The following is a 27289-nucleotide window of genomic DNA, read 5'->3' as shown; positions in this document are numbered from 1 at the left end:
TATATACACGATTTGCACTTCATTTTCATTCGTACCACTTGTATTAACGAGTACTTTCTCTATCTTAATTTCTGTACAAGATCAACACCGAGAAATGAGTAACGCGGGTGGTAGTAGTGGAGGTAGTGGGGGGGGGACGCTGAGGAGTACGAACGTTGAATGGCCAAAGCATTTGAGGCTTATACCAACCGCGGGATAGACCAATGGATGCAAAGAGCCTTGCAGCCGGCGGTACCTCGACCTCGGCCAGTTGTCCATCGCCGACAAGCGATTGATCGTGATCACGTAGCTGCACATCAGCGCCTATACGAAGACTACTTCGCAGAGGAGCCGTGGTTCAACGCCAACCTTTTCAGGCGACGTTTTAGGATGAGCAGAGCCCTGTTTATGCGTATTGTTAACGCCTTGGAGCAGCGATATATGTATTTCCGCTTCAGGCACGATGCGGCTGGCAAACCCGGCCACACACCTATTCAAAAGTGCACTGCGGCAATCCGGCAGTTGGCCTACGGAGGCGCGGCAGACATGTGGGACGAGTACCTCCACATCGGTGAGACGACTTCCCTGGAATGTATGAAGTATTTCTGTGAGGGAGTGATTGAAATATTTAGTGATCAGTACCTTCGAAGCCCTACCCCCCAAGACTGTCAGGATCTGATGCAGATGCACTGGGAGAAGCATGGGTTCCCGGGAATGTTAGGCAGCATAGATTGTATGCATTGGGAGTGGAAGAACTGTCCCACTTCCTGGAAGGGGTTCTACACGACCGGCTATAAGGGAAAGAATCCCACGATGATCCTCGAGGTCGTAGCTGATTACCGGCTGTGGATTTGGCATGCGTATTTTGGGATAGCCGGGTCGAACAACGACCTCAACGTCCTCAACTCGTCTCCCCTTTTCAACGAGCAGTGCCAGGGCGTCGGGCCGGCCATCAGTTTTGTCGCCAACGGCAACCGGCATGATATGGGCTACTACTTGGCCGATGGGATATACCCTAGGTGGCCCGTGTTTGTGAAGACGATCCGATGCGCATCAGATGAGAGAAAGGCCTACTTTGCAGCAGGACAGGAGTCGGCGCGCAAGGACGTGGAGCGCGCATTTGGTGTGCTCCAGTCTCGATGGGCGGCGGTTAGGGATCCAACGCGTTTGTGGCATGTCGACTGCATTGCTGATATAATGTACGCTTGTATTATCATGCACAACATGATTGTCGAAGATGAAGGTGTACAACTAACGGATTGGGCCAACGACGATAATGAAGCCGGTCCAAGCCACGGCGTGGCCGTCCCCAACGCACGGAGTGGGGTACCTCACGATGAAGCCGGCCTCCTCCAAGCACATGCCGACATGCGCCAAACGGAAGCTCATATTCGACTCCAAAAGGATTTAATTGAAGAGTTATGGGCGCGGAGGACTACTCGGAGTTAGTTTTTTTATTTATGTATTTTTTAAAATGTAATTTTTTTAAAATTTAAATAAAATTGTTGCATTTTCCCGTATCTGTGGCGTAAATTTAATTCCGTATTTTGTGTGATTGTTCATTATTTGTTTTATATAATTTTGAGTGATGTGGCTGGGCTATGGCTGGGCTATTTGCTTGTTTTGATGATGTGGTAGGAGGATTTTTAGTGCTGATGATGTGGCAGGAGGAGTTTGTGGCTAGACTATGACTTGGCTATGGCTGGGCGAAAACCATTGTGGATGCTCTTAACACCTCATTTGCTAAACCAAAGTCATTTTCATCATCTCGATTCTCATGCCTCTGCCTGCACATCGAGCTGCGCGGACGACATCTTCGTCCCGGTGAAAGCCAGTTACGTCAACCTCTACAAATGGCCAAAATCGACATCGACTTCGTTAGGTCCATGAACTCCAAATCTCTCGGCAGAGCTAGGTAGTAATTCATGCAGACAAACTCTATTTAAGAAGTTACCCTCTTTTTACAGAGATGGAGTAATTGACAACAAAAAATACCATTCAGGCACTCAAACTATAAAAAAATATCATGTCCAATACTAGAGAGAGATATGGAAAATATCATATTCAGTACCTAGATATGAAAGTCTAAAAATGTCTCCATGCCTTGGGGGCATTTTTTTTGCAAAATTGTGATGAATAGTGAAAAGCACCATGAATGTGATTATACATTAATCCAGGGACTAGCCATGGTATTTTTAAAATTCAGAGACCGTTTGCATTCGAAACGCATAGTCCAGGGACCATTTTCGTAGTTCACTCTAAAATAAAACATGGCAAGCCAAACATTTGCAACATTTGTTTTCACATTTTGTAAATCATAAAGCATGTTTTGGTACTTAGCCCATATCATATTTTTAGGTAATCCCACCTCGTTCGCATATCAAATCCTTAACTCGTTCAAACCTTCAAACTCAACTAGCTCGTGAAGAAGATCCTTTTTTCAGATAAGCTATATTTATTAGTTCGTGTAAAATACTTAACGAGAGACGCATGAGCTAGTACTTTATTTTGGACTATAAGTGGCCGCCTTAGGCTTCGCGGGCGATGCCGGCTGTCCGTTCATGTTCCCAAACTTACTTCCGCGTACATTGTCCTAAGGTTATCCCAAATTGATTTAATTAATTTAGTCTATATCTATTAAATTAAATTTAATTAATTATTTTGAAAAAAGTGTAATTTCATAAATTAATTAATTGTCTGAGAATTAAATAAATAATCCCAAGAATTTGCCTCACAGGAGGTTGAGGGCACGGCCACCGATGCAGGGGGTCCTCCCGTGGGCGCCGTCGGCCGCAAGGGACCAAGGCGTCGAAGGCGGCTAGAGGGAGGAGGGGCCGAGGCGAATCAAGCCAGGCGGGCTCGGTCTCGGGATCGAACACCCTATTGTCCATGTACTTGACCGCCACGATGACTGACACTTCCCGCATGACGCCTCCCCAATATCAAGCCCATCTTGCCGGAATTGAGTATATGGCAAGACAAATTGGTATTCCGCCTCCAGGTAGCTTGAGTGCACCGCCACCGCATTCGGGGGATAATTCACCGGCGGAGTAGTTCTACTCAATTTCTATAAAATTTTATTTTAAATTATGTAATTTTTATTTTTTTCGGATTTTAATTATGTGTTTTTTTATTTTTTTGAATTTTAATTTGTAATTTTATTTTATTTAATGAAGTGTGTTTTTATTAATTGAATTTGTTGGAAATAAAAATAAAAAAATGAAATTTGAATGAATAGTTAAGGGATGAGATGGTTAAGAGATGGTTAAGAGATGAAGGGTTGCAGGTGTTGTCTCTTAGTTAAGAGATGAGATGAAAAGTACAGTGGGGCCCATGAATAGTGAAGAGATTAGACGGATAAGAGACAGCGTTGCGGATGTCCTTAAACAACAACTTAGTAAAACTATCCCACAACTAGCCCAAAGCTTTATTTGAAACTAGCCCAGGCTTCATTCTTCCTATTTAAATCTTTGACGGGTCGAAAACCAATTAACCAAAAGATTCCCAAAAGCGAGTTCAATACTAACCCTTCACTTCTTGCACAGTTCCTAAGACCATGTTTCAGCAACCACCTACTCCGACTCATCAAAACTTTTTCAATATTTAATTAATTTTTATCTTCTCCCCAATATTAGTTCAATATTTAATTAATTTTTATAATTTTTATTTTCTCCATAATATTAGGAGTAATATTCATCCAACTCATTCATATATCTTTTGATGATTTATCAGTGACCACCCAACAAAATAATTTTATCTATAGTTTTATATTATTTTTCTAATAATATTATTACATGAAATATTATTATTGTCTGTAGAAATTTTGAGAATTGGAAAATATATTATTCGTGCCATTATCCATAGTGAACAACAATGGAGATTCCAAATAGAAAAATTGTACTATCAAAGAAGAAGCATTAATTATATAAGTAAAAAAGATGAAGTATTTTTGTATGCAAAACTATAGCAAATGTGGTCTCTATAAATAGAGGATGAATAATTATAAATTTTGATAAAACTTTTATAATTATTTAGTATAATAAAAGATATATAAATGTAAAAAAATATATCAATCAATGAGATTGTGTCAATCTCATTAGATGAATCATCAAAATGAGTTGGCTAACCAAGCTGTTAGTTCCAATTAATGTTTTAAAAAGGGGATAGGTAAGCAAATGGAAACAACTATTGATTCAACTGACCCGACCGGTCAAACTATTTGTCGAGACAGAATACTGTAGCATATATAATTAAATATATATTATTATAATATTATAATGCATGATAACTTAGATGCCAATAATCTACATATAAGTTCAGATGTTAAGTAACTACTTAATAAACAATTTTATTTTAAAAAAATTACTTAAATATAACAATAAATTTAAATCATAATATTCAATAATCATTTATATAATTCTCATTATGTATTATAATTTGAAAATTTTAAAAATCATAACAGTAACCTTATTCAATACCGCCACATAACCAGTAGCAAAATACTATAGAATTTCACACCACACATAATATACTTTCAAATGAAGTTCTACTTGAATTAAAAATTTTAAAAATCACAAATTTTAAATCTCCCAACCTTATTTCCAAATCCTCACGCTGCCATTTGAAGAAAACATCCCCACCTCAATATTTTGAAAGCATATTTCACGTTGCAGCTTCTCTCTTTCTCAATCTCGATACTATTTCTCAACCCGTGTTGGTCATCATCTAGATCTGTAGAAAAGAAGGGTGCAAGAAGAGATAGGGGCGAACCAATTTGTCGTTAGGTCTTCAGCTTCAACGATTATGTTGTATACTTTCTCTGTCTTAACTAAGTTGAGTCATTTACTTTTTTTCAAAAAAACAAAATGTCCAATCACTTTTAATTTATTCCATTGCCTACTTAACTCTCTCTTTATCTTTCATACTTTATTCTTCACTCCTACTTTCAGCATAATTTCTTAAGTTTCGTGCCTAAAAGTTTTAATTCAACTTAGTTGGGACGGAAGGAGTACATGATAATATAGACAAACATGATGTTGACTAGCACCTCCCAGATCCAAGGATGACCATAAACTTTGACAATAGTGAAACATGCATGTAAAACTCCAAAGGCTTTTTGACGTCTTTTCGAGCAGACTCTTATTTTTGTGCAAAAAAAATGTACTGAATGAGATCTTTATAGATGAGTTTAAGAGGTATTCGGGATAAAGAAAATTGAGAATAATATATTAAGTAACAGATATATTTTATATTTTAAAAGAATTTTATACTCCCTCCGTCCCGGACTACTCGCACATTTCTTTTTCGGCACGGAGATTAAGGAATGAGTGTATAGCAAAGTCAACAATTGCGGCTGTAGGTGATAATTTTTACTAAAAATGGAAAGAGTGCAAATAACTTGGGACGCCCAGAAAGGATATAAGTGCAAGTAGTCCGGGACGGAGGGAGTATTAAATATAACTGTCAATAATTTTTATTACAAAAATTGAAAATTACAAATGATGCCGACACTCAAGAAGACGAGTGGGCTTCACGACGAGATCTGATTGGGTGAGTGGGGCCAGGTGCATGGAGGGAGAGCCCCAGCCTTCACTCCATCTGTCAATATGAGTCTCATATCTTTTCAGTACAAGTTTTAAGAAATGTTAAGAAATAGATTATGTCTCATTCTACACTAACAATTATGCATTAACTTTTTCTATCTATATGTCTTGTTTACCAATTACTACCCTATTCACCATTTAAAGAGTCATTTTGACTCAACAAAATTTTTTAAAAATTATTTGACTTCATGGAGAAAAGTATAGGTTGAAAGTGAGTAGAATGTGAGACATATTTTAGTACAACAATAGATTATGAGTGTAAAAAGTGAGTGAAATATGGGGTCCGCATACTAAAAGTGGAATAAAGTAAATGGTTTTATAATCGTAACAACACAAAATAAAAAAAATGGTTCTTTAAATGATGGACAGAGGGAATACGCAAACTCGCATCGTTCCAAAATTGTCCATTTTTTTTCTACTGGAAAGTATATTGTGTACTCCCTCTATTCTATTAGCATTATACCTATTCCTGTTGTGTTGTTCCATTATAGTTGGATCATTTAATTTTATGGCAAAATACCACACACTTCAACTCTTTTATTTTATTTCTCTTATTTTATTTTCGCACAATTTTCCTACTCCACTTTCTCTCTACTTTATCATTATTTTATTTAACTTTTCCAATATATATATATTTTTAATTTTTATCCTCAAAACAAATACTCCAGTACTAATGAAACAAAGGAAAGTATAGATTAAATTACAAACAAAACTAAACAAATAGTACTCCCTCTGTTATGCGGTAATGTGGGCGTTTTTTTCAGCATGAGATTTAAGAAAATTGTGTTAAGTGAGTTAAGTAAAAGAAGAATAAAGTAAGTGAGAAGAAATATGTTAATTTTTTACAAAAAAAAAAGATTTGACTCCATTACTATAAAATTTACCAAAATTGCAAAAAGAATCCATTATTATGAAATGAGGAAGGGAGTAGTACTCAACATTATGAAATGAGGAAGGGAGTAGTACTCAACAAAGTTGTCAGTTTCACGTGCAATCCAACTACTTCTCTAAAATGAATTATTTTAAAACTTCACCAACTTCAGGCAGATGCAATAACTAACAAAAAAATTAAAAAGATCATAATCTAATTACAGCTAGCACATTGCTTCATGTAACCCAATTATTCAGCTTTTTTTCAGCCCAAACAAAATGCACATGGGAGATAAATAGGCATACTACCTTTATTTGAAGCGTATGATATTTGTGGAAATTACTCTGGCGTGGAAAATAGAATCGGCCATATACATAACCATTAGAATTCTTGTCACTGTGGGAATCTTTATTGTTGACAGGACGATGGATGACTGCGATATGAGAGTGGAATTGAAGTGGTAGCCTCATAGACCCTTGATCTATCGGACTAGAGCACTAACGATATGTAGGGAAACGAAGAACAAGATAAACCCTAGTTGAGGTGTTAGGGGGCGATTTCTGCCAGAACCGAGAATGAGAACAAGTAATTAACTTTATTTCTCAATGAATCAAAATACTAGAGAATTCTATAATTTATAGAACTCTAAACCCTAAACATATCTTGCTAATCAAGAAAGATAATAAAAGATTACAAAAGATATGGAATATAACTAACTAAAATAAGAGATACTAAATCAAATAAAATAAAAGATATTGGAGATGATTTTCAGCGAGATTAACTGAAAATCGAGGACCCTATCAACTCTCCCGCCGTTGAAAACCACCTTGCCCTCAAGGTGGGTAATAAAATAAGAACATATGTGCCTCGTCCAAGGTGGAAGTACTCTCAAAATCTCCCGGGTCAAATATACGAACTCGTTTCATCGCACCAAAGCAAAGAGTTTCATGCCCCTGTCTCGTACGAGTCGATCCAGAACGATCAATAGCCTCAGTATATGAGTTCATAACAGGTTCTGCAATATGCATCCAGCCAAATTCAGAACCTTGGCCATATGTTTCCCATTCTGCAACTTGTGGCCACCTTAAGAAGTAGCCATGCTCAGCAGAAAGTCCAAGAGATTTGAAGGGAAGAAACCACTTGCTTAAGCTGTCCTTTCCTTTTCCACTGACCATAAAAACTAGAGTTTTGGGATCAACAGACCGTGTGTTTATGAGAGATAGAACTTGAGCACTTGGAGTCTTAATAATTGAATTTTGAGACATAAGTGTGCCATCGTAATCCAACAATATAGCCCTCCTTTTAGCCCTGCAGTAAGCTGACGTAATCTCATCCATTGAAAGCTTTCTAAAATTTGGATCTAGTGCCACCACTCTGAACCCGAAGCCAAGACCAATACCCCAGCATCTTTTTCTGAAATGGTCAACACAAGTTCTCTCCATATCCTGTAAGAAGCTTCTAGCCCAAAATGCTACATCATGAGAGCTCACATATCGGTAATGCTTCTCATGTTGTAACTCCTTCTCTCTCTCGGCCAATGATATAGCCTCGTACATTGCCTCTGCTGTTGATTCAACACTCCAAGGATTTACACGAATAGCACCACTTAGGGAAGGGGAACAGCCGATGAATTCAGAGACCACCAACATGCTCTTCTTAGGTCCACTCAAGTCTGAACCTGGTTTTGCACCTGATACTCCTTCTCTGCAGACTATGTATTCATAAGGAGTCAGATTCATCCCATCCCGCACTGCTGTCACCACAGCACATTCAGCAATACTGTAGTAAGCCATCCTTTCACTGATTGATAAAGACTGATGGATAAAAACTATAGTGATGGGGTGCGTACTAAACAAGCCCAACAGCAATGACGGCCCATCAGCCTAAAGCCCAAGAAAGAGTATCAGTTCGGCATGACTAAAGAGTATCAGTCCGGCATGACTAAAGAGTTCAGTTCGGCACAACCAAAGAGTTCGGCCCCAGCCTACAGCTCGGTAAAAGCCAACCAATCAAACTCTGCTCTCAGGTCGGCATCAAGCTCTACTCTCAGATCGGCAACCAAAGCAGTTCGGTCTCAGTAAGAGTTCGGCCTCAGCCTACAGCTCGGTAAAAGCCAACCAATCAAGCTCTGCTCTCAGGTCGGCATCAAGCTCTACTCTCAGATCGGCAACCAAAGCAGTTCGGTCTCAGTATTCGACCGAACAAGGAGTTAGTGGACCCATGCAGGATTTCCACAACTTCCAACACACCCACTACCACGTGGTGTCAACTCAGGCCACGATCGTAGGCCATGACCTACGCTACATGCAGGACCTCCATGACCTCCACGACATCCACAACCATCATTAGTGGTGATGCAAGCCACGATCTTAGTTCAATGTATAAATAGAACTTAGATCAGATAGAAAAAGGTTAAGCTCTCTAGAGATAAAATATCATATAGCAAGTCTGTGTTGTAAGCTGTAAAAACAAATCAAGCAATACAATCTTGCCCTCCCTTCTTCCCGTGGACGTAGATTTACTTCAGTAAATCGAACCACGTAATTCATTGTGTCGTGATCTTTATTCTCTACCAGCATTTACTAACATCAGAAATTCGCCGATTCATCACTGGCGCCGTCTGTGGGAAACAGAGAACCAAATTTGTGATAAAGCGAATTTTTGACCCTTTTCCACCCCAAAAATGCGTACCAGATCACGTAACACCCGTAACACCGTTCGCGATAACCAGGAGGAAGCTAGTCCAGCCCGCAGCTCTGGGAAACAGCCTCGGGAGACTACCTCCTGTTCTCACGGTGAAGGAACTAGCCGCTCCAAAAGCCGTCACACCGAGTCTTCCCAGCAGCCCGATTTGAACGAGGCTGTCAAGCTGTTTTTGGCTGAAAAGCAGGAGGAATTCTTAACCTTCCTGCAAAAAAGCCAAAAGCAGCCGGAGACGAAAACGGCGGATTCTCCCTCTCCCTCCATACGAGACAGTCACTACCGCAGTAGTGTCATGTCTTCCAGGAGAAAGAATCCTCGGTACCGGGATCACAGGAGAACTCCATCTCCTCCATACCGAAGAAATGTCGGGTTCGCCATGTACGGAGCATTGAGGACTCCGTTCTCGGACGATATTACCCGAACTCCCCTACCACAGAACTACCGAACTCCGTCGATAACCTATGACGGACTCGTGGATCCTCATGATTTCTTGGGACGCTATCAATATAACATGGCGAACCAGGGTCTCAACGAGGTCCACATGTGCAAGCTGTTTCCCGAGCTGCTCATCGGGAACGCAAGAAGGTGGTTCGATAGCCTCCCCCAAGGCAGCATTAAATCTTACCGAGATCTAATGGATGCTTTCCACAGGAGGTTCTTTCAGAAAGCGGAAGCCCGGATCACTTCGGCTCAGCTGCTTTCTATACGTCAAGGTCGCGACGAAAAGATCAGCGACTTCATGACGAGATTCCACAAGGAATGCCTACAAGTAGATGATCTCAACGATCTACTTGTCATTTCGGCATTCCAAAATAGAATCCTGCCCGGAGCTCTCTACAGAAAGCTCGTGGAATGCAGTCCGCAAACAGCTCAAGAGATGTGGGACATTGCGGACAAGTTTTCTCGTGCCGATGAGGCAGACCGTCGAAAACGGTCTTTAGACAGCTCATCTAGAGAAGACAAAAAGAAGCCCGATCATAGCGATCAGAGGCTTCCTCGCCGAACACCTTCCCCACCAAAGGAGGGATAGCGGTCATCCGAGGTGATCGAAAAAGAGCAAGTGTGTTCGCAGATTGCGCTTAAAAGTGCCGAGCAATCAGTTCGGCACCATCAAGCATGGCAATCACAGCAGCCGGAGTCAGAGGCAGGCGAAATGACCGAAGTCACACCGGAGCCGAACTCGATGGTGTACGGCACTGAAGCCGTGATTCCGGTTTAGATCGGCATACCCAGTCCCCGAACTCAATTTCTCCTCAGAAATGAATGGTGACGGACTGAGAGCCGAACTAGATCTTGCCGAAGAAAGAAGAGAATTGGCCTGCATAAAAGCAGCCAAGTACAAGGAGCAAGTAGCCCGGTATTACAACCAAAGGGTGAAGAAGCTGCAATTTCAAGTGGGAGATCTCGTCTTGAGAAACAACGAAGTAAGCCGAGCAGAAAAGCTGGGCGAACTCGAACCCACATGGGAAGGTCCATATCGGGTGTCAGAAGTCCTCGGCAAAGGGTCTTACAAATTGACTCACGTGTCCGGAGCACAAGTACCCCGAACATGGTACGTTTCCAACCTCAAAAAGTTCCATTTGTAAGAGACAGTCCGGTCAGTCAGTCTTGAGTCCTGTTCGGTCAATGTGCTTTCTTTGGTTTGCTTGGTCTTTGTTTGTCTTTGTGTGTTTTATCTGTGCGTTTTGTCTGTCTATGTGCGTGTCGTCTCTTACAAATGTTACTGAGGTATCTTGTTCTTCGAAGGCTGATCCCCTTCTTAGAACATATACGAGCCAACGATTGTGAGTCAAAGCTTCTAAAGAGGATACACGACCACAATTCAGCTTAAACAAGCAGTTCGTCTGAAACGAACTGCAATAAGCCAACGATTGTGAGTCAAAGCTTCTAAAGAGGATACAAGACCACAATTCAGCTTAACAAGCAGTCCGTCTGAAACGAACTGCAACAAGCCAACGACTGTGAGTCCAAGCTTCCAAGGAGGATACAAGACCACAATTCAGCTTAACAAGCACTTCGTCTGAAACGAACTGCAATAAGCCAACGATTGTGAGTCCAAGCTTCTCAGGAAGATACAAGACCACAATTCGGCTTAAGAAATAAGCACTTCGTCTGAAACGAACTGCAATAAGGGAAAGTCCGATCCACGCGATAAACCTCGCCGAATTAGGACGACCAAGTTCGGTCAAAGAAGTTTACCTCATAAGACCGAGGACGACCATGTCTAGTCAAAGAGGTTTACTGCATAAGACCACTTCGGTTAACTGGGAAAGTCCGATCCACGCGATAAAACTCGCCGAATTAGGACAAGGGAAAGTTCGATCCCGGCGACAAAAATCGCCAAATTAGAACACAAACCAAGTCCGGTCAAAGATGTTTATTTCATCAGACCAAAGACGAGTCCGGTCAAAGATGTTTATTTCATCAGACCAAAGACGAGTCCGGTCAAAGATGTTTATTTCATCAGACCAAAGACGAGTCCGGTCAAAGATGTTTATTTCATCAGACCAAAGACGAGTCCGGTCAAAGATGTTTATTTCATCAGACCAAAGACGAGTCCGGTCAAAGATGTTTATTTCATCAGACCAAAGACGAGTCCGGTCAAAGATGTTTATTTCATCAGACCAAAGACGAGTCCGGTCAAAGATGTTTATTTCATCAGACCAAGGACCAAGTCCGGTCAAAGAAGTTTACTTCATAAGACCAAGGACCAAGTCCGGTCAAAGAAGTTTACTTCATAAGACCGAGGACAAGTACGATGAAATTTTTTCGCTAAGCTGTAAATACAGTGTTAGAAGCGAAAACAAAATTTCATTTTTCAAATCTTGTTCGGCATACAACTCAGCTACCCTACAAAATGGCGTTACGCTATTACAAAGGACTGTTCTACTGTCCAGGGTTGCTGAAGTTAAGCCACCTATCTGCAAAATCCTCTGGAAGCCGAGTTCGGTTGTTCCGAGCAGATGAAGAATAAGCAGGTCGACGAGACGCTATCCTCGACCCAACACCTCTTCCGCGAGCCCCAGAAGCTCTAACCCCTCGGCGATGAAGAGTCTCTGCAATAAGCATCTGCTGATCTTGCTCGCTCATAGTCACAACTCCTCGGCGAATTTCAGTCCGTCCCTGTCTTGACGATTCCGGTTGCTCCTGAGCCCGTTCTCGTCTTGACGTTTCCGGCTGTTCCGGAGTTCGTTGTTGACTTGGAGTAGGATTTTGAACAAGGGAACCAGAGGCTTGATCTGGAGTGCGAGCATCTGTTGGCGGGAAATGCCTGATGTCGTACCGAGAAGCCCAGCGCCGTAATGATTTCACAACTTGTTGGCAAGCCGAGCTCTCCAGCGCATTGTTCCTCCGGAGTACATGATATTCCTCCCACAGTTCGTCAACTCGACTCTGAACATCTGATATGGTCACTCCCCCGCGCACACGGATGTAATCCTCGTACGCAGTCCTCTCAGCAATGGTCGTATTCAGCTCGGCCTCCAGATCCTTCTTATCGGACTCTAAGTCCTTATTATCGGCCTCCAGCTTCACTAAACGAGCCAGAAGCTCGTCATTCTTCGTCTGATCGGCTATAGCTCTTTTCTCAGCTTCGTCTAAAGCCGAAGAGTACAGCCGTTTCCAGTGAAGTATCTCCATCTCCTTGAGTACAAAGCAGCTATATTAGTTCGGCAGCTGTACCGAGCAGATAGTAAAATACAACAGGAATAAAGGCGAGTACGAAAAGCTATACGAAGACAAGTGTAGAGAATTTTTCATTCACAAGGAAAATTTCTTACACTAGGAGGGCTTCAAGGCCATTTTACAAGGAAGAAACTAGACTAAGAGAAGGGAGACGAAATCATACTCCGCCAGCTTCGTCTCCGGATCCTCGGTCTGGTTCAGCTTCTTTCTCCTGAGCTACCTCAGCCTCGGCCTCGCATCCTGCCGGCCTCGCCTCCGCCTCCTGATCGGCTTCCTTCTCCGGATGCCCGGCCCGCTCGACTTCGGCCTCCAGCTCCAGCGGCTCGGCCTCACCCTCTCCGTTGTAAGTCGAAGCGGGTGAAACGGGTCCCACGGAGGCAAAGATAGCCTCCAGGTTCTCGTCCCGATCAGCTCGACAACTCCGGACTCGGTCTGCAGAAAGCAGGACCGAGGATGAAGCGAGCTCCTCAAGGAGCGGCAGATTCTGAAGCCGAGCTGCTATCTCTCGGCTGTACAGAGGTAGCACGACGTCGGCCCCCTGCTCGCCCTTATCGGTAATTAGCCTTACCAGACTACCGACAAAGGCCGAGAACTGGCTGCTCAAAAAGAGTTTCTCCGTGTAAACACGGAGAGCCTCCCCCTGGGCAGCCACGGCGGCAGCCTCCTTCTGAGCCTCCCGGTGCTTCGTCTGCTCTTGCAGGATGATGAGCTGGTTTTTGGCTGACCGGGCTTCATCCTGAGCCGAGATCCTAGCAGCTCGGGCCCTCTCAAATTTGGCCTCAGCCTGTTCGGCCAGACTACGAGCAAGATGCAACTTCTTCTGCATCTCCTCGTAGTCGTGGGATGCTTTGGAGAGCTCCACGGAGACGAGCTTGGCTCTCTGAAGATGAACAAGGAAAAAACTCAACAGAATGGCCATCAAAAAATGTGGAAAAGAAGCCAAGTCAGAAAGCTTACCTCCACAAAATTCGTCGGCCATTGAAAAGGCTCAGGGACGTGTTCCGGGATGTCTGCAACCACCTCGGAGATGACCAGGTCTTTCCCCGGCACTCTTGGGGACTCATGAAATTTCCCCTTCCCTTTAGCCGAACACGACTCCGGCTCTTTCGGATCCGAAGAAGAGGTTTTTTGCCTCTTCGGATCCTTCTCGGCTTCAGACGCCGAGCGAGGGGCTCTCTGCCTCTCCGGCTCCACAAGCTCGGAGGACTTTCGGATAGCCTTATTCAGCATGTACACTGCCAAAAAGCAAGAAAACAAGGTTAGTTTTCTTCGTTAAAGCAGCAGAGCATAAAGATAAAGAGAAATCCTCACCCTCGGCCTCTTCGTCCGAAGACGAGATGTCGAACACGACGTCGCCCTTGACGAGCTCAGACTCCGTGTATTGTTTCCTAACTATGGGAATCTTGTTGAGCTCGCCATCGAGCTCGTCCAACGGTTCAGGCCGAGGATGACGGATAACGGACTTCGGCCCTCTCCAGGGAAAACTAGGAGCCGCGGTCCTATCATAGTAGAAGAAGCGGTTTTGCCACTTCGGCCACTTCGTTTTACAAAAGGCCCTAAAGGGCTGTACAGGGATCAAGTAAAACCAAGACCCCTTCCTCTTAAATTGAAAGAATTTAAGGATCGCCTTCAAAGACAAATCCCTTCCTAACTTACGGAGTTCGGCAGCGAAGGCCGACAAGTGCCTCCAAGAGTTCGGAGTCACCTGGCCTAAAGGAAGCTGAAAAAAATCTAGTAAATCTATAAAGGCAGAAGGGAGGGGGAAACGAAGCCCGCATTCTAAGCAGGCCTCGTACACGGTGGCGTAACCCTCCGGCGGGGAGTCAGCCCTATGATCACCGTCAGGTACCACCACTTTCCCCCCAGGAAAAAAGTATTTTTCGGGTAGGGATATCACAGTATCCTTACTCAAAATACTATGGAAATACTCTACGGTCTTCTCCCCGGATTCCTTCCGGCTAGAAGACCCCTTATCCCCTTTCCTACCGCTACCCGACTCCGAAGAAGAAGAAGAAGACATTTTTCTTACTTTTTGAAGGTGAAGAAAGTCTGAAGAAATTCTTGAAAGCGGAGAGAGAATTTTCGCAAAAAAGAGAGTGCAGAAGAAGCAGTCGCAAAAGTGCTTCAATGATGAAGAAAGGAGGTATTTATCAGATTCGGCGAAGATTTCAAAATCGTCGCACCGTTTCGAATCCCACCTTTTCAGGATTCAACGGCCGGATTTTACTGTCGCATTTAATGCAAGGCACGTCCTCTGACATCAGCCTCCCCCTTGCCTTTATCCAGAATGCCGAAGTGACTCACTTCGCCGAAGTGATTCACTTCGCCCTTCGGGGGGGGTAGTGATGGGGTGCGTACTAAACAAGCCCAACAGCAATGACGGCCCATCAGCCTAAAGCCCAAGAAAGAGTATCAGTTCGGCATGACTAAAGAGTATCAGTCCGGCATGACTAAAGAGTTCAGTTCGGCACAACCAAAGAGTTCGGCCCCAGCCTACAGCTCGGTAAAAGCCAACCAATCAAACTCTGCTCTCAGGTCGGCATCAAGCTCTACTCTCAGATCGGCAACCAAAGCAGTTCGGTCTCAGTAAGAGTTCGGCCTCAGCCTACAGCTCGGTAAAAGCCAACCAATCAAGCTCTGCTCTCAGGTCGGCATCAAGCTCTACTCTCAGATCGGCAACCAAAGCAGTTCGGTCTCAGTATTCGACCGAACAAGGAGTTAGTGGACCCATGCAGGATTTCCACAACTTCCAACACACCCACTACCACGTGGTGTCAACTCAGGCCACGATCGTAGGCCATGACCTACGCTACATGCAGGACCTCCATGACCTCCACGACATCCACAACCATCATTAGTGGTGATGCAAGCCACGATCTTAGTTCAATGTATAAATAGAACTTAGATCAGATAGAAAAAGGTTAAGCTCTCTAGAGATAAAATATCATATAGCAAGTCTGTGTTGTAAGCTGTAAAAACAGATCAAGCAATACAATCTTGCCCTCCCTTCTTCCCGTGGACGTAGATTTACTTCAGTAAATCGAACCACGTAATTCATTGTGTCGTGATCTTTATTCTCTACCAGCATTTACTAACATCAGAAATTCGCCGATTCATCATATAGGTTCATATCCAGGCCTTCCAAGTTCCTTATCGATTCTCTGGCAGCTCTCCCCTATTTCGCGATTTATTTCATCCAGATTTATTCCTTTTCCTCTGGAAGGATTGGCAATCTGGACCAGAACAGCTCTTCCTTGCCAAGTCGGATGCTGCTTCAGCATGTGCTCCATAGCTAAAAGTTTCAAATTTATACCTTTAAATATGTCCATATCATCGAATCCAAGCAACACAGTTTTGCCAGCAAACTGTTGCTCACCATCGACCAAAGCATTCCCCAACAAGGAAACTTTCCTCATCAGAGGTATTGCCCTTCCAATAGAGATATTCCCTACCCTTCCAATAGACCGGGGCGGACGCAGAAATAAATAACTATAAGGGCTGTGATTTCTAAATTTTGTTTTAAAGTATATCTTTGAGTGTTTTAAATTATTTATAAGGGCTTTTACATAATAATTTGCCTTAAATTTGGATAAATTATAAAAATTTATGAAAGAAAAAAACTCAAAATATAATTTTAGTAAGGGCTTTAGCCCTACCCATTTTATACATGGGTCTGCCCCTGCCAATAGAGATATTCCCTACATGCTCCTTGTTTGCCACAACAATGGCAGCACATGAAATAATATCCACATTATCCCGCTGTGCAATGTGCTCCCCATCAAAGCAGTGTCTGCTTTTGGTAACTGTGGAAGACACTGGAGGGGAATGATCAACAACTGCAAAGCCTGAGCTGATCAAATGAACAGTCTTAATTTCATGCTTTTCATCATCTACCCATGAAACCTCATCCGTTAATTCGGGAGCAAAGTGGGTAGTCTCCACACCTTCGTTATATGCTTCCGGAATCGCATCACACGAGACATCATCAACGCTGCAGAAAGTTGGCGCTGCATCAGTTATTGAAGACTCCTACATGACTTCTCTCGGTGCATCAACAATAGGCTCAGATTGATGGACATCGTCCCCCATATGTGAATCACCCTCAAGTAACTCCGGAGTAAAACGATGATAGACCGCCACCAAGAAATCCTCCCACGAACCATCAATGTCAGTTTTTTTATAATTATGAAACCAATCGGTCGCCGGCGGATCGAACAAGTATTTCGTAAGATAAAGACGATCATCGAGCGGAGTGTAGTGGTGGTTGTAATATTGTTGGACCTTACAGATCCAATCCAGGGCCTTCTCTCCGTCGAAACGTGGTGGTTCGAGGCGGAGGCGCGGTAGGGCATGGGGGTTGATACCAAGCGATGCTTTTGAGACCGACGGTGGAAGAGACCTGCCCCGCTGAGGTCCCATGACTGGCTGCTGGTCCGGTGGCCGAGTATTCCACGGCTGATGTGGTGGCGAGCGCTCTTCAAGGTTGTCCGGAGGCTCCTCGGTCAGTGTATGACGTCTGAAATTGGCTAGAAATTCGCCATGAGCAGCAACCAGTTGTTGCAAGTCCACGAGGATCTCACGGAGAGCATGTTGTTGTAAAGATTCCTGGAGAAAAGCCATGGAAACAAGCGATGGCTGCGTGGCTGTGATGATTGGAGTATGGATTGAGATTGTGAGGATTTTGTCGTGAGTCGTGAGTTTTGAGAGATTTTGATGGAGGAAGAGTAAACAATGGAAGCACCAGTTGATAGACCCTTGATCTATCGGACTAGAGCACCAACGATTTGTAGGGAAACGAAGAACAAGAGAAACCCTAGTTGAGATGCTAAGGGGCGATTTCCGCCAGAACCGAGAATGAGAACAAGTAATTAACTTTATTTCTCAATGAATCAAAATACTAGAGAATTCTATAATTTATAGAATTCTAAACCCTAAACATATCTTGCTAATCAAGAAAGATAATAAAAGATTACAAAAGATATGGAATATAACTAACTAAAATAAGAGATACTAAATCAAATAAAATAAAAGATACTGGAGATGATTTTCAGCGAGATTCACTGAAAATCAAGGACCCTATCATAGCCATATCAGAAAATTAAAGAAAAAATTCAGTAAGGTAGAATTGTTGTAATCTTTCAGTTCTTGTTACACGTCATTCACTTTTTAAATGATATTTATTGAGTTCAGTAGAGATAATAAAGTAAAAAAAATATTACTCTTTTTATTTTGTGATAGTGGATGCGCTTTTTTTGGCACGCGATTTAAGAAAAATTATGTTAAGTGAGGTAAGTAAATAAAGAATAAAGCGGCTAAGAATTGAAAACGTAGAGAAATGAATAGAGAATAAAGAAAAGAGAGTAAAGTAAGTGAGAAGAAATGTGTTGACTTTTATTAAAAAATTAAATGACTCCACTACTATAGAACGTATCAAAATGACAAAATGACTCCACTATAATGGAACAGAGGGAGTACTATGAAATAAGGTAAAATTGTTTTGAGTTTTGAATATTGGGATGTACTCCTTCATTCTCATCATAAGTGATCAACTTCTTTTCGGTATGAAATTTAAAAATTTATTTTATTGAGTCTGGTTGCAAGAATAAATTTAGGTAGATAAATAGATAATAAATTAAGAGAAAATAAAATGTTACTCCCTCCGCCCCAAGATATTAGATTCGTATACCACTTTGGGGTGTCCCAACATACTTGAGTCATTTCTATTTACGGTAAAAATTTACTTTATTACCAACCCCACTTACACCACTAAACAACACCTTCTAAATTCTTGTGCCAAAAGAAATGAATCTAATATCTTGGGACGGAGGAAGTATATTTTTATTAAAAAAGTCAGTAACTTAAGTTAAGAGAACATAAAATGGAAAAAATATCATTTCGTCGCCTTGACGACCCCCACACTCCGGCCCGATATCATGTGAGGGGTTAAATCAGGGTATGCAGTAACCCGTTAATGAGGAGGCCTAACCCACTGGCGGCCATAAATTGATCACTTTATATGAGACAGGGAGAAGGTGTTTATATAGATCAATGAGTGAACATGTTGACGACTTTTAGTCTTTTGCAATTATAAAATTTTCAATACTAAAATTGATAAGGCCTATTTCATGCATCGATTTAGGGGGTAAAATGTACTATACTTGGTCAGTTATCGCGCAAAACAAGTGTTAAATGTGCAGGAATACGGCTTGACCAAGGAAACAAGGACAAATTGATCAAGTTAGTACAAAAGGCGAAAAAGGCCAAAAATCGGGTGAACTGATCAAAGGGGGTGATCAAACAGTTGGGCGGGGACAACTGGATTCTAGAAGGAGGACACGCGAGGCTAATGAGCTGGATGGTGGGCATCATTCTGTTAGCAAGGACGACGTTCTAGAAGAGGGACACGTGCTGATACATGAGACGCAAGGACGAAGCTGAGTCATGAATCTGTTATTGAAAAGCGACATCATTCTAGAAGGAAGACACGTAGCAATCGATGAGTCGCTCGCTCACAGAGTGAGCGAATATCCTCTGCCAAGATCGTTATCCAGTTGGAGATTGTGTGAAGTGCCTATAAGTAGAGGATGTGCCACCATAATCAGAGGATCTCTTTTTACGTTTAGTTTACGTTTTAGTTTAGTTTCCCAGTTCTAAAGATAGTGAGAGAAATGGTTAGCTAGAGAGAGGGAGCGCGACAGAGTATTCGATATTTGTTCGGCGTTATCTCGAATTTTCATCCGAGAGTTTTCTCGACTCTACTTGCTTTCTTATTTCCCGAAGTTGTTAGCTTAGTTTGATTTTGAGTTGTTCTGTAGTTAAAGAATCAATCTTTCTGTATTCCGTATGCTTGCAACACTGTTCTGAGTTTTGCGTATAAAATTGGAGTTGTTTAGTTTTCGCCTTCGTATTCACTGTTCTAGTTTAATTTCGCTTTAGAGTTTGATCCAGTGTTTAATCATGTCGAATAGCAAAGTGTTTATGTTTTCGCCGCATGCCTAGGTAGTCAGTTTTATTCCAGCATGGCACTTACTTGATCTAGTAGTTAGCAGTACCTTGATCCAGTAGATAGTTTACTTTCTGCCTAAGGTAAAATCAGTAGTTAAAAACTCTCAAAATTAAAGTGTGGCAGCAGCCGACCCCCTGTTCACTACTCACACACTTGATACGCTGGTTTCTTTGTGGGATCGACCCCGAACTTGCCGCTTTACTGTTAAAGTAGTGCAAAATTGGGAGTTATAAATTACATTGGTGGCTAGCGAGATCGTGAACGCCTTGATCAAGTGGCAACGACATTTGCTAACTGATCCATCCGGTTCAGTTATCTTCCATATAACTTGATCCACTCGAATGCGAAAACGCAGCCCCACCAAAAATCTTCGATTTTTATACCAAAAAGGTGATTAAAGTCAATATTAGAACATCGTTTGAAATAGCATTAATGAAAATATGAAATAACTTAGATGCTTCTGAAAATTTTGTGAATATTTATTTTAACAATTAACATTTTTTATTTGTTAAAATTTGTATATGAATCTAGCTAGATACTTCAAGAATATTGTATATCAAGAACTAAATTAATATAATCTTCCTCAAGTTGCACCAATGCATATTTTTTTAATCCCTTGTCCACATTTTTCCGTCATCATCGATAGTGATCGATGATTTAATCAAATATAATATATTTAAGATGTTTCGATTATTACTGGAATTACAAGAGATAAACAAAACCGGACTTAATAAGACCAAAGAAGGAAGAACTGAAACTGAAATTATAATGAAAACGAAACTGGAAATCAAACTTAGCCGAGTCGAGGAAAGTCCTCTTTCCGCAAGATGAGATACGCCCCGGTAGTACTCTCGGTTTGGCGTGTCGTCCCCAAAGATAAAACGGCAACGTCTCTGGTGAAGCAGCACCGCTATCAGCAGAGCTCCGGCGAACTAGAAGAGGAGAGGACAGAGCTTTGGGAAGAAAGACTATGCAGAGAGAGTATGATGCTTGTGTGTAAGTTCTATTGATGCAAGAAATGATTAGCCTATTTATAGACCTAGTCCACTACAGGTGTCAACTCAGCCTTGATAAACAAAACCGGACGTAATAAGACCAAAGAAGGAAGAACTGAAACTGAAAATATAATGAAAACGAAACTGGAAATCAAACTTAGCCAGTCGAGGAAAGTCCTCTTTCCGCAAGATGAGATACGCCCCGGTAGTACTCTCGGTTTGGCGTGTCGTCCCCAAAGATAAAACGGCAACGTCTCTGGTGAAGCAGCACCGCTATCAGCAGAGCTCCGGCGAACTAGAAGAGGAGAGGACAGAGCTTTGGGAAGAAAGACTATGCAGAGAGAGTATGATGCTTGTGTGTAAGTTCTATTGATGCAAGAAATGATTAGCCTATTTATAGGCCTAGTCCACTACAGGTGTCAACTCAGCCTTGATGGCTGTCATCATGGCGTGGCTGTAACGGCTGGCCGTTACGAATTTGAAAGCTGGAGTGGTCGACGATGAATCTAGACGATGTACAAGCCCAGTTCATCCGTCGCATGTGGACTGCGTTACGTGGCAGCCTCGTAGACTTTGACTGCGTCATAGTTGACCATGTGTCATGCCACTGGTCTCGCTTCATCCGTCGCATGTGGACTGCGTTACGTGGCAGCCTCGCAGACTTTGACTGCGTCATAGTTGACGATGTGTCATGCCACTGGTCTCGCTGACTAAGCGTTGGTCCAAAACATTAAGTTTGGGTCCAGGGACAAGTCCAAGTCCAAGTCCAAGTCCAAGTCCAAGGGCGCGGGCACGGCTCGGCTTGGCGCGCGTGTGCGCGTGTGTGGGCTCTTCAACCCATCTTAGTCCACTATAATTATTAAGTGTATTAAAGTCACTTAATAAATACACATTAAAAGATGTGTCTCATCTCCTATGTGGGATTATTAACACTAGTTAATTACTCCCTAAGTTTTAAATCTCATAGCTTTATTAAAAGCTACAATGTGAACAACTTTAATCCAATTTTTCTCACTGACCGGGAATCGGATTTGAGAAAGTGAATATACTACGGTCATCTACGCGGAACGTAAATCGACGCTATATCATTTAATTTCTCAAAATTAAATGTCTCATCACATTTATTATTGATCAAATTTTGTTGACTGAGCATCTTAAATTCAAGATTCCAATATAAGAATTAATACTAATTCAATTAGATCACGACAGCAATTACATGCTTTAATGTTAGGTAAATCGAAGAAGAATCGTAACAGAATTGGTTCCAACTCATTTCACTAAGGACTACTGCAGTCGCCTCTAGCATTATCATTTTAATGTGATAATGATGTACTCCTATTACATACTATATTATTGGAGTTCTTAATTTTATAGAATTCATAAAAATCAAAGCTCGATTAATTTGCTCTTTTTTTTCTATAATTTCAAATTAATAAATAAAATAATAAATTAAACTTTGATTTTTATGAATTTTGTGAAAATTTTTAATAACATATTTAATGTATTAGAATCATAAACTAAATATAAATCAAAACGAAAAACACAGACTGGTGCTCACATAAAGTATCTAGCATATCATTCCTCATGTACATCATATATTACTCATCTATTTCATTCAAATTTTATTATAAAATTAATATATGCAAAGCACTATCTATCCTTGTATAGGAGTATATTTTACTACTCCATCTTATGTCTATTTTTTGCAAAATTTAAAAAACCGAGCAGAGTTAAAGTGTGACACATATTTGTAGATGGAATGCATGAGGTGCAACAGCAAAATCTCGTGGATAATCAATGATATTAACAACATTCAAATATTTAATCTCAGTACACTCCTAAATCCTAATAGGTACTAACAATCCGTTGTCGAAAAACTCAAGCTTTGCCAGTGCCTTTGTTTTTATCCTTGTCCATAAACTCGTCCAGCTTGTCATCGAATTCTTGCACCTGCATGTTTTGTTATCAGATTAATTATAGCTCTAAACGTGCGTCAAACGAGATTAGCACTCACATAAAGAGCTCACATAAGTTGTGTAACATATCATTCCTCTATACATATATAATTAAAATATGAATAACATGTTACGTGAATATTAAAAAATCGATCAAATAAAATAACTTTCCACTAACAATGTCTCTCATTTTGATTTGTTGCTGGTTTTGAGAAATGTACATAAAAATGGACAGAGAAAATAGTGGAACACTAAGTCTCATGTTTTATCTTAATTTTATAAAGAAATGTGAGTTTAACTATTTAGTAGTAGTAAAGTGCATGATCCACTTGCACAATCTGGAAAATTAGTAAATAAACATCTTAATAATTATGTAGTGAAATGACTAAAATGAGATTACAGTAGTATATAAATGGACTAGAACACTAAATAACATAGATAAAATCTAATGAGGTGAGGAAAAATATATATATAAATAATATTATTACCAAAATACCTTCTATAAGCTTTAATACGGAGTATGAAATAATAAAATCAGATAGAGAAAAGAATTATTGAAATATTATTACCTGAAGATGAATATTGACATAGAGAGAAAAAAAGAGTAAAAGATTATAAAAAATGGTACTTCCTCAAGATAATTAAGATGTTTTTTTGGGATATTGAATTCAAAAAATTAATTTTATAGGTTAAAATATAACTAGAATAAGTATATGATGACAGTGAAAAAGAGAGCAAGGAAGATACTTTACCAAAAAAATTACTCAACTTAAAATAAAAATAAATTAACTTTCATAGACTAATTTAATCAGTCAACAGTCAAAAGAAAGAAAGCTGGCAACATACGTCACGTGCCTATCATGGCAACTAGTACATTAAATCAAATAATGTGCCATCTTCATCTTATATGTATTTCTTTTTAATTTTTATCAACCCAATAATTGTTGGCAATAATTATTTTCATAACTTAGACATTAATTAGAAAGTATAATTTCATTAAATTGAAAAAAAAATACCATGTCCATTAAATCGCTGACTTTATCTGCGCCATCAGATGTATTTTCAGCAAGCTTTTCCACAAAAGTAACGGCCTCCTTCAGCCGGCCGTCCGGCAGCGCCGCCTTCAGCTCCTCCGCCGCTTTGTCCACCTCGTCGGCTATATTCTCCACCGTGTCCGCTATTTTCTCCACCGTCTGCGACGCCGCCTCGATTTGCTCTACACATCCGTTACTCAATTAATCATAATTATTTCCGATCTACAATAAATAATTAATTAATTATAAATCGCTTACTTGTAAATGCAACTATCCTTTGGATCATAAATGGTACACCTACAGTTAATGCGAAAATTCCAGCAAGCCTGCAACAATTAATTAAGCAACATGGATTTATTAATCATACTTGATTTGATGATTTTGAAATTTAGAGAAACTTACAATGGATTGTCTCCGATAAATGGTATGCCGGAGAGAGGATTTGAAACCATGATTTCTCCGGCGATCTCCGGGGTGGCTCTCCGGACAACAAAGTCCCTAAAAATTGAAACCCCAAATTAATTTACAAAAAATATAAATAACACATTTTACAATTTTATAATAATATAAAGCTCATGGTACACAATATTTACTTGTTTGATGGTCTTGATGATTGAGATGTGTGGAAATGACTCCGGCGAAGAAATGAGCAGTGGCCATCGTGATTGGGAAGATTTTTGTTGGTGTGAGTGGTTTGGTGAAGGGCTATTATGTGAGTGGAAGTAGAGATAGAAGCCATCGAAATACAACTACTTGTGTTAATGTTTTTTTTACTGCGAGATCTGAATATATATTGCTTGCAAGGTGTAAACGAGTTGAATTGACTCTGTATTCATAGAAAAATGGAATAATTCAAATTTTGGGTGTAATACTTTTAAGAACTGTATAGAATTGAAATTGCCTCGAAGTTCACGTTTAACCTCGTGCTCGAATATATTTAATTGATCCAATAGTATGTTATTCATTATTCTCATGGAAAATTCAAGCAGACAAATTGCTATGTGCAAAAGTAAATGTCGTGTGGATCCCACGGCTATCTAATTCACTCCTAATAAATAAGCTGTTTATGAGAATTAATTATATTAACGTCACCTATTTATTAGATTGTTTTAATTATATTTTGGGGTTGCAGCAGCTAAAAAAACTAGTCTAAATATCTACTCCTCGAATATTATGTTTTGTACCATACATGTGTTTTGAGTATTTCACACATCGAGAATTGAGAAAAGATTTGATTGTATTATTTCTATTGTTTTGCATATACATTCATTACATCTATTTATAGGGCTATAGGGATGGGTAAATTAAATATAGAGACCCCAATCTAATAAATATTTTCTCTTTGAAACTCTCTACTTCTTCTTTCAATATTCTTGAAACTCTTCAAAGTTCCATGTCCAATAATCCCCCTCAAGTTAAGTTACGGGAATGCCGATGCTTAACTTGTCAAGGACTTCTCGGAAATTCTTTGTGCCCACAGCCTTGGTTAAAATATCTGTCAGTTGATCTCTGGATCGAACGAATAGAAATGTCACAATTCCAGCTTCGATGTTTTCTTTGATGAAGTGCCGTTCAACCTCCACATGTTTTGTTCTTTTGTGTTGAAATGGATTCTCTGACATACTAATTGCTGCTTTGTTATCACAGAAGAGTTGACATGTCTTTGGAGATAATAAACTCAATTCTCTCATCAACCTCCTTAACCATAATACTTCGGTCAAACCACTTCTAATTCCTTTGAATTCGGCTTCTGCACTTGAGAGCGCCACCACCTTTTGTTTCTTACTTTTCCATGAAACTAAATTTCCACCAATGAATGTGAGGTATCCGACAGTAGATCTTCTGTCGGCGGGATTTCCAGCCCAATCTGCGTCTGTGTAACCGTGAATTTCTAAATGGTTGTTTCTTTTGAACATAACTCCATGATCAAAAGTACCTTTTAGATACTTCACAATCCTCAGTGCTGCTTCCACGTGGTCGTTTTGGGGATGATGCATAAACTGACTTACTACACTAACCGCATAAGCAATATCTGGTCTAGTATATGATAAGTAAATTAACTTCCCGACTAGACATTGATATTTTCCACGATCTGCCAATGATGTTCCCTTTATGATTTGCAAGCCGTGATTTACTGCAATGGGTGTATCAGCACGCTTGCAATCCATCAATCTTGTTTCTGCCAGAAGATCTAGGATATACTTCTTCGGATTGATGAAGATACCTTGACTTGATCTCTTTACTTCAATTCCCAAAAAATACTTCAGATATCCCAAGTTCATCATTTCAAATTCGGAAGCCAAGTTTGTTTTCAACCTTTCAATTTCCTCCAAGTCGTCTCTGATGATAATCATGTAGTCCACATAAATTATCAGACAAGTGATTTGTCCTTCTCTTCTTTTTGTGAACAGTGTATGATCTGTATTGCTCTAGTGGTAGTTGTATTTCTTCATTGCTTCAGTGAACCTACCAAACCAGGCCTTGGGAGACTGTTTCAACCCATAAAGAGTTTTCTTTAGTTTGCACACTTCTCCATTTCCAAATTCCTCAGAGAACCCCGAGGGAACTTCCATATAGATTTCCTTTGTTAGCTCCCCATGAAGAAAGGCATTGGTTACGTCAAGTTGATGTAGGGGCCAATCCTTGTTTGCTGCAATCGATAACAACACTCGAACAATATCCATTTTAGCCACTGGTGAGAATGTTTCTGAGTAGTCCACCCCATATGTTTGTGTGTATCCTTTTGCAACCAGGAGGGCTTTATATCTTTCGATGCTACCATCATGCCTTCTCTTTATTGTAAACAACCATCTACACCGTATTGACTTCTTTCCTTCTGGAAGCTGACACTTTTCCCAAGTATTATTCCTTGCCAGTGCCTTCATTTCCAACTTCATTGCTTCTCTCCAGTGTTTGCTTTTTACTACTTCTTCAACTGTTTGCGGAATCTTGTCTTCTTCGTATATGGCCTCTTCAAATGCGAGGGCAATTTTGGTAAGATTAGCCCTGGCAACGTTCCCAATCGAGTATCTCGCTCGAGTGTTATTCTTCTCCGGTGAGTATCTTTTGGGTGAGATTCCTCTAGTGCTAAGAGGTGGCAAGACATATCTCATAGTGTCTCCGTCAATAGTGTTTATTTCTGTGTCATCATTGTTAGCAAAAGTAGAATTTGAGCTATCCTGATTGTTAGTAGTATTTACCTCAAACGTCGGTGGGATGATGTTATAAAACTCCATGACTTTTGCGAAAACATAAGATTTGTTTTTCAGAAAATATACCCATGCCATCCAATAAGACAAAATATTTTATCCCATTACCCCCAACAATCGGAGATGTGCCCCACACATCGAAGTGAATTAAGGAAAAAACTGAATCAAATCTAGTATCGGTAGGTTTAAACGAATGTCTGTGGCTTTTTTCAAAAACACGTGTATCACAATGCATAGATTGAAGTTTAGC

At 40.7% G+C, this 27289-nt stretch overlaps 3 protein-coding genes across 3 annotated transcripts; all 3 read right to left on the bottom strand.

Annotated features, from left to right (window-relative positions):
* Positions 1-7286: 7286 nt before the first annotated feature.
* Positions 7287-8246, bottom strand: LOC121745987 (probable alpha,alpha-trehalose-phosphate synthase [UDP-forming] 7). Its single transcript, XM_042139931.1, has one exon. The coding sequence runs from the start codon at positions 8244-8246 to the stop codon at positions 7287-7289; it is 960 nt and encodes a 319-aa protein (XP_041995865.1).
* A 14359-nt stretch (positions 8247-22605) lies between these two features.
* LOC121744937 lies at positions 22606-24676 on the bottom strand. The gene is made up of 5 exons (XM_042138651.1): positions 24424-24676; positions 24233-24328; positions 24089-24156; positions 23813-24012; positions 22606-22791 (listed from the first exon to the last, which is right to left on the bottom strand). The coding sequence occupies exons 1-5, from the start codon at positions 24567-24569 to the stop codon at positions 22720-22722; spliced, it is 582 nt and encodes a 193-aa protein (XP_041994585.1). The 5' UTR covers positions 24570-24676; the 3' UTR covers positions 22606-22719.
* Positions 24677-25276: 600 nt separating this feature from the next.
* Positions 25277-26184, bottom strand: LOC121745985 (secreted RxLR effector protein 161-like). The gene is made up of 2 exons (XM_042139930.1): positions 25543-26184; positions 25277-25339 (listed from the first exon to the last, which is right to left on the bottom strand). The coding sequence occupies exons 1-2, from the start codon at positions 26182-26184 to the stop codon at positions 25277-25279; spliced, it is 705 nt and encodes a 234-aa protein (XP_041995864.1).
* Between the last annotated feature and the right edge of the window lie 1105 nt (positions 26185-27289).

The sequence above is a fragment of the Salvia splendens genome, chromosome 8 (genome assembly GCF_004379255.2).
Source record: "Salvia splendens isolate huo1 chromosome 8, SspV2, whole genome shotgun sequence".
NCBI classification, from domain to species: Eukaryota; Viridiplantae; Streptophyta; class Magnoliopsida; order Lamiales; family Lamiaceae; genus Salvia; species Salvia splendens.
The sequence above is the reverse complement of the archived record's forward strand: the minus strand, read 5'-3'. Positions and strand labels throughout refer to the sequence as shown.

What these genes read in the sequence shown, in the direction of transcription:
- LOC121745987 (XM_042139931.1), bottom strand. Translation starts at nt 8,246, where the DNA reads ATGGCTTACTACAGTATTGCTGAATGTGCTGTGGTGACAGCAGTGCGG.
- LOC121744937 (XM_042138651.1), bottom strand. Translation starts at nt 24,569, where the DNA reads ATGGCTTCTATCTCTACTTCCACTCACATAATAGCCCTTCACCAAACC. An exon ending in TCATCAAGACCATCAAACAA is followed by an intron (nt 24,329 to 24,423) that starts GTAAATATTGTG and finishes TTCAATTTTTAG; the next exon opens with GGACTTTGTTGTCCGGAGAG. An exon ending in TCAGCGATTTAATGGACATG is followed by an intron (nt 22,792 to 23,812) that starts GTATTTTTTTTT and finishes CAAAACATGCAG; the next exon opens with GTGCAAGAATTCGATGACAA.
- LOC121745985 (XM_042139930.1), bottom strand. Translation starts at nt 26,184, where the DNA reads ATGATTATCATCAGAGACGACTTGGAGGAAATTGAAAGGTTGAAAACA. An exon ending in TTAGAAGTGGTTTGACCGAA is followed by an intron (nt 25,340 to 25,542) that starts GTATTATGGTTA and finishes CGTTCGATCCAG; the next exon opens with AGATCAACTGACAGATATTT.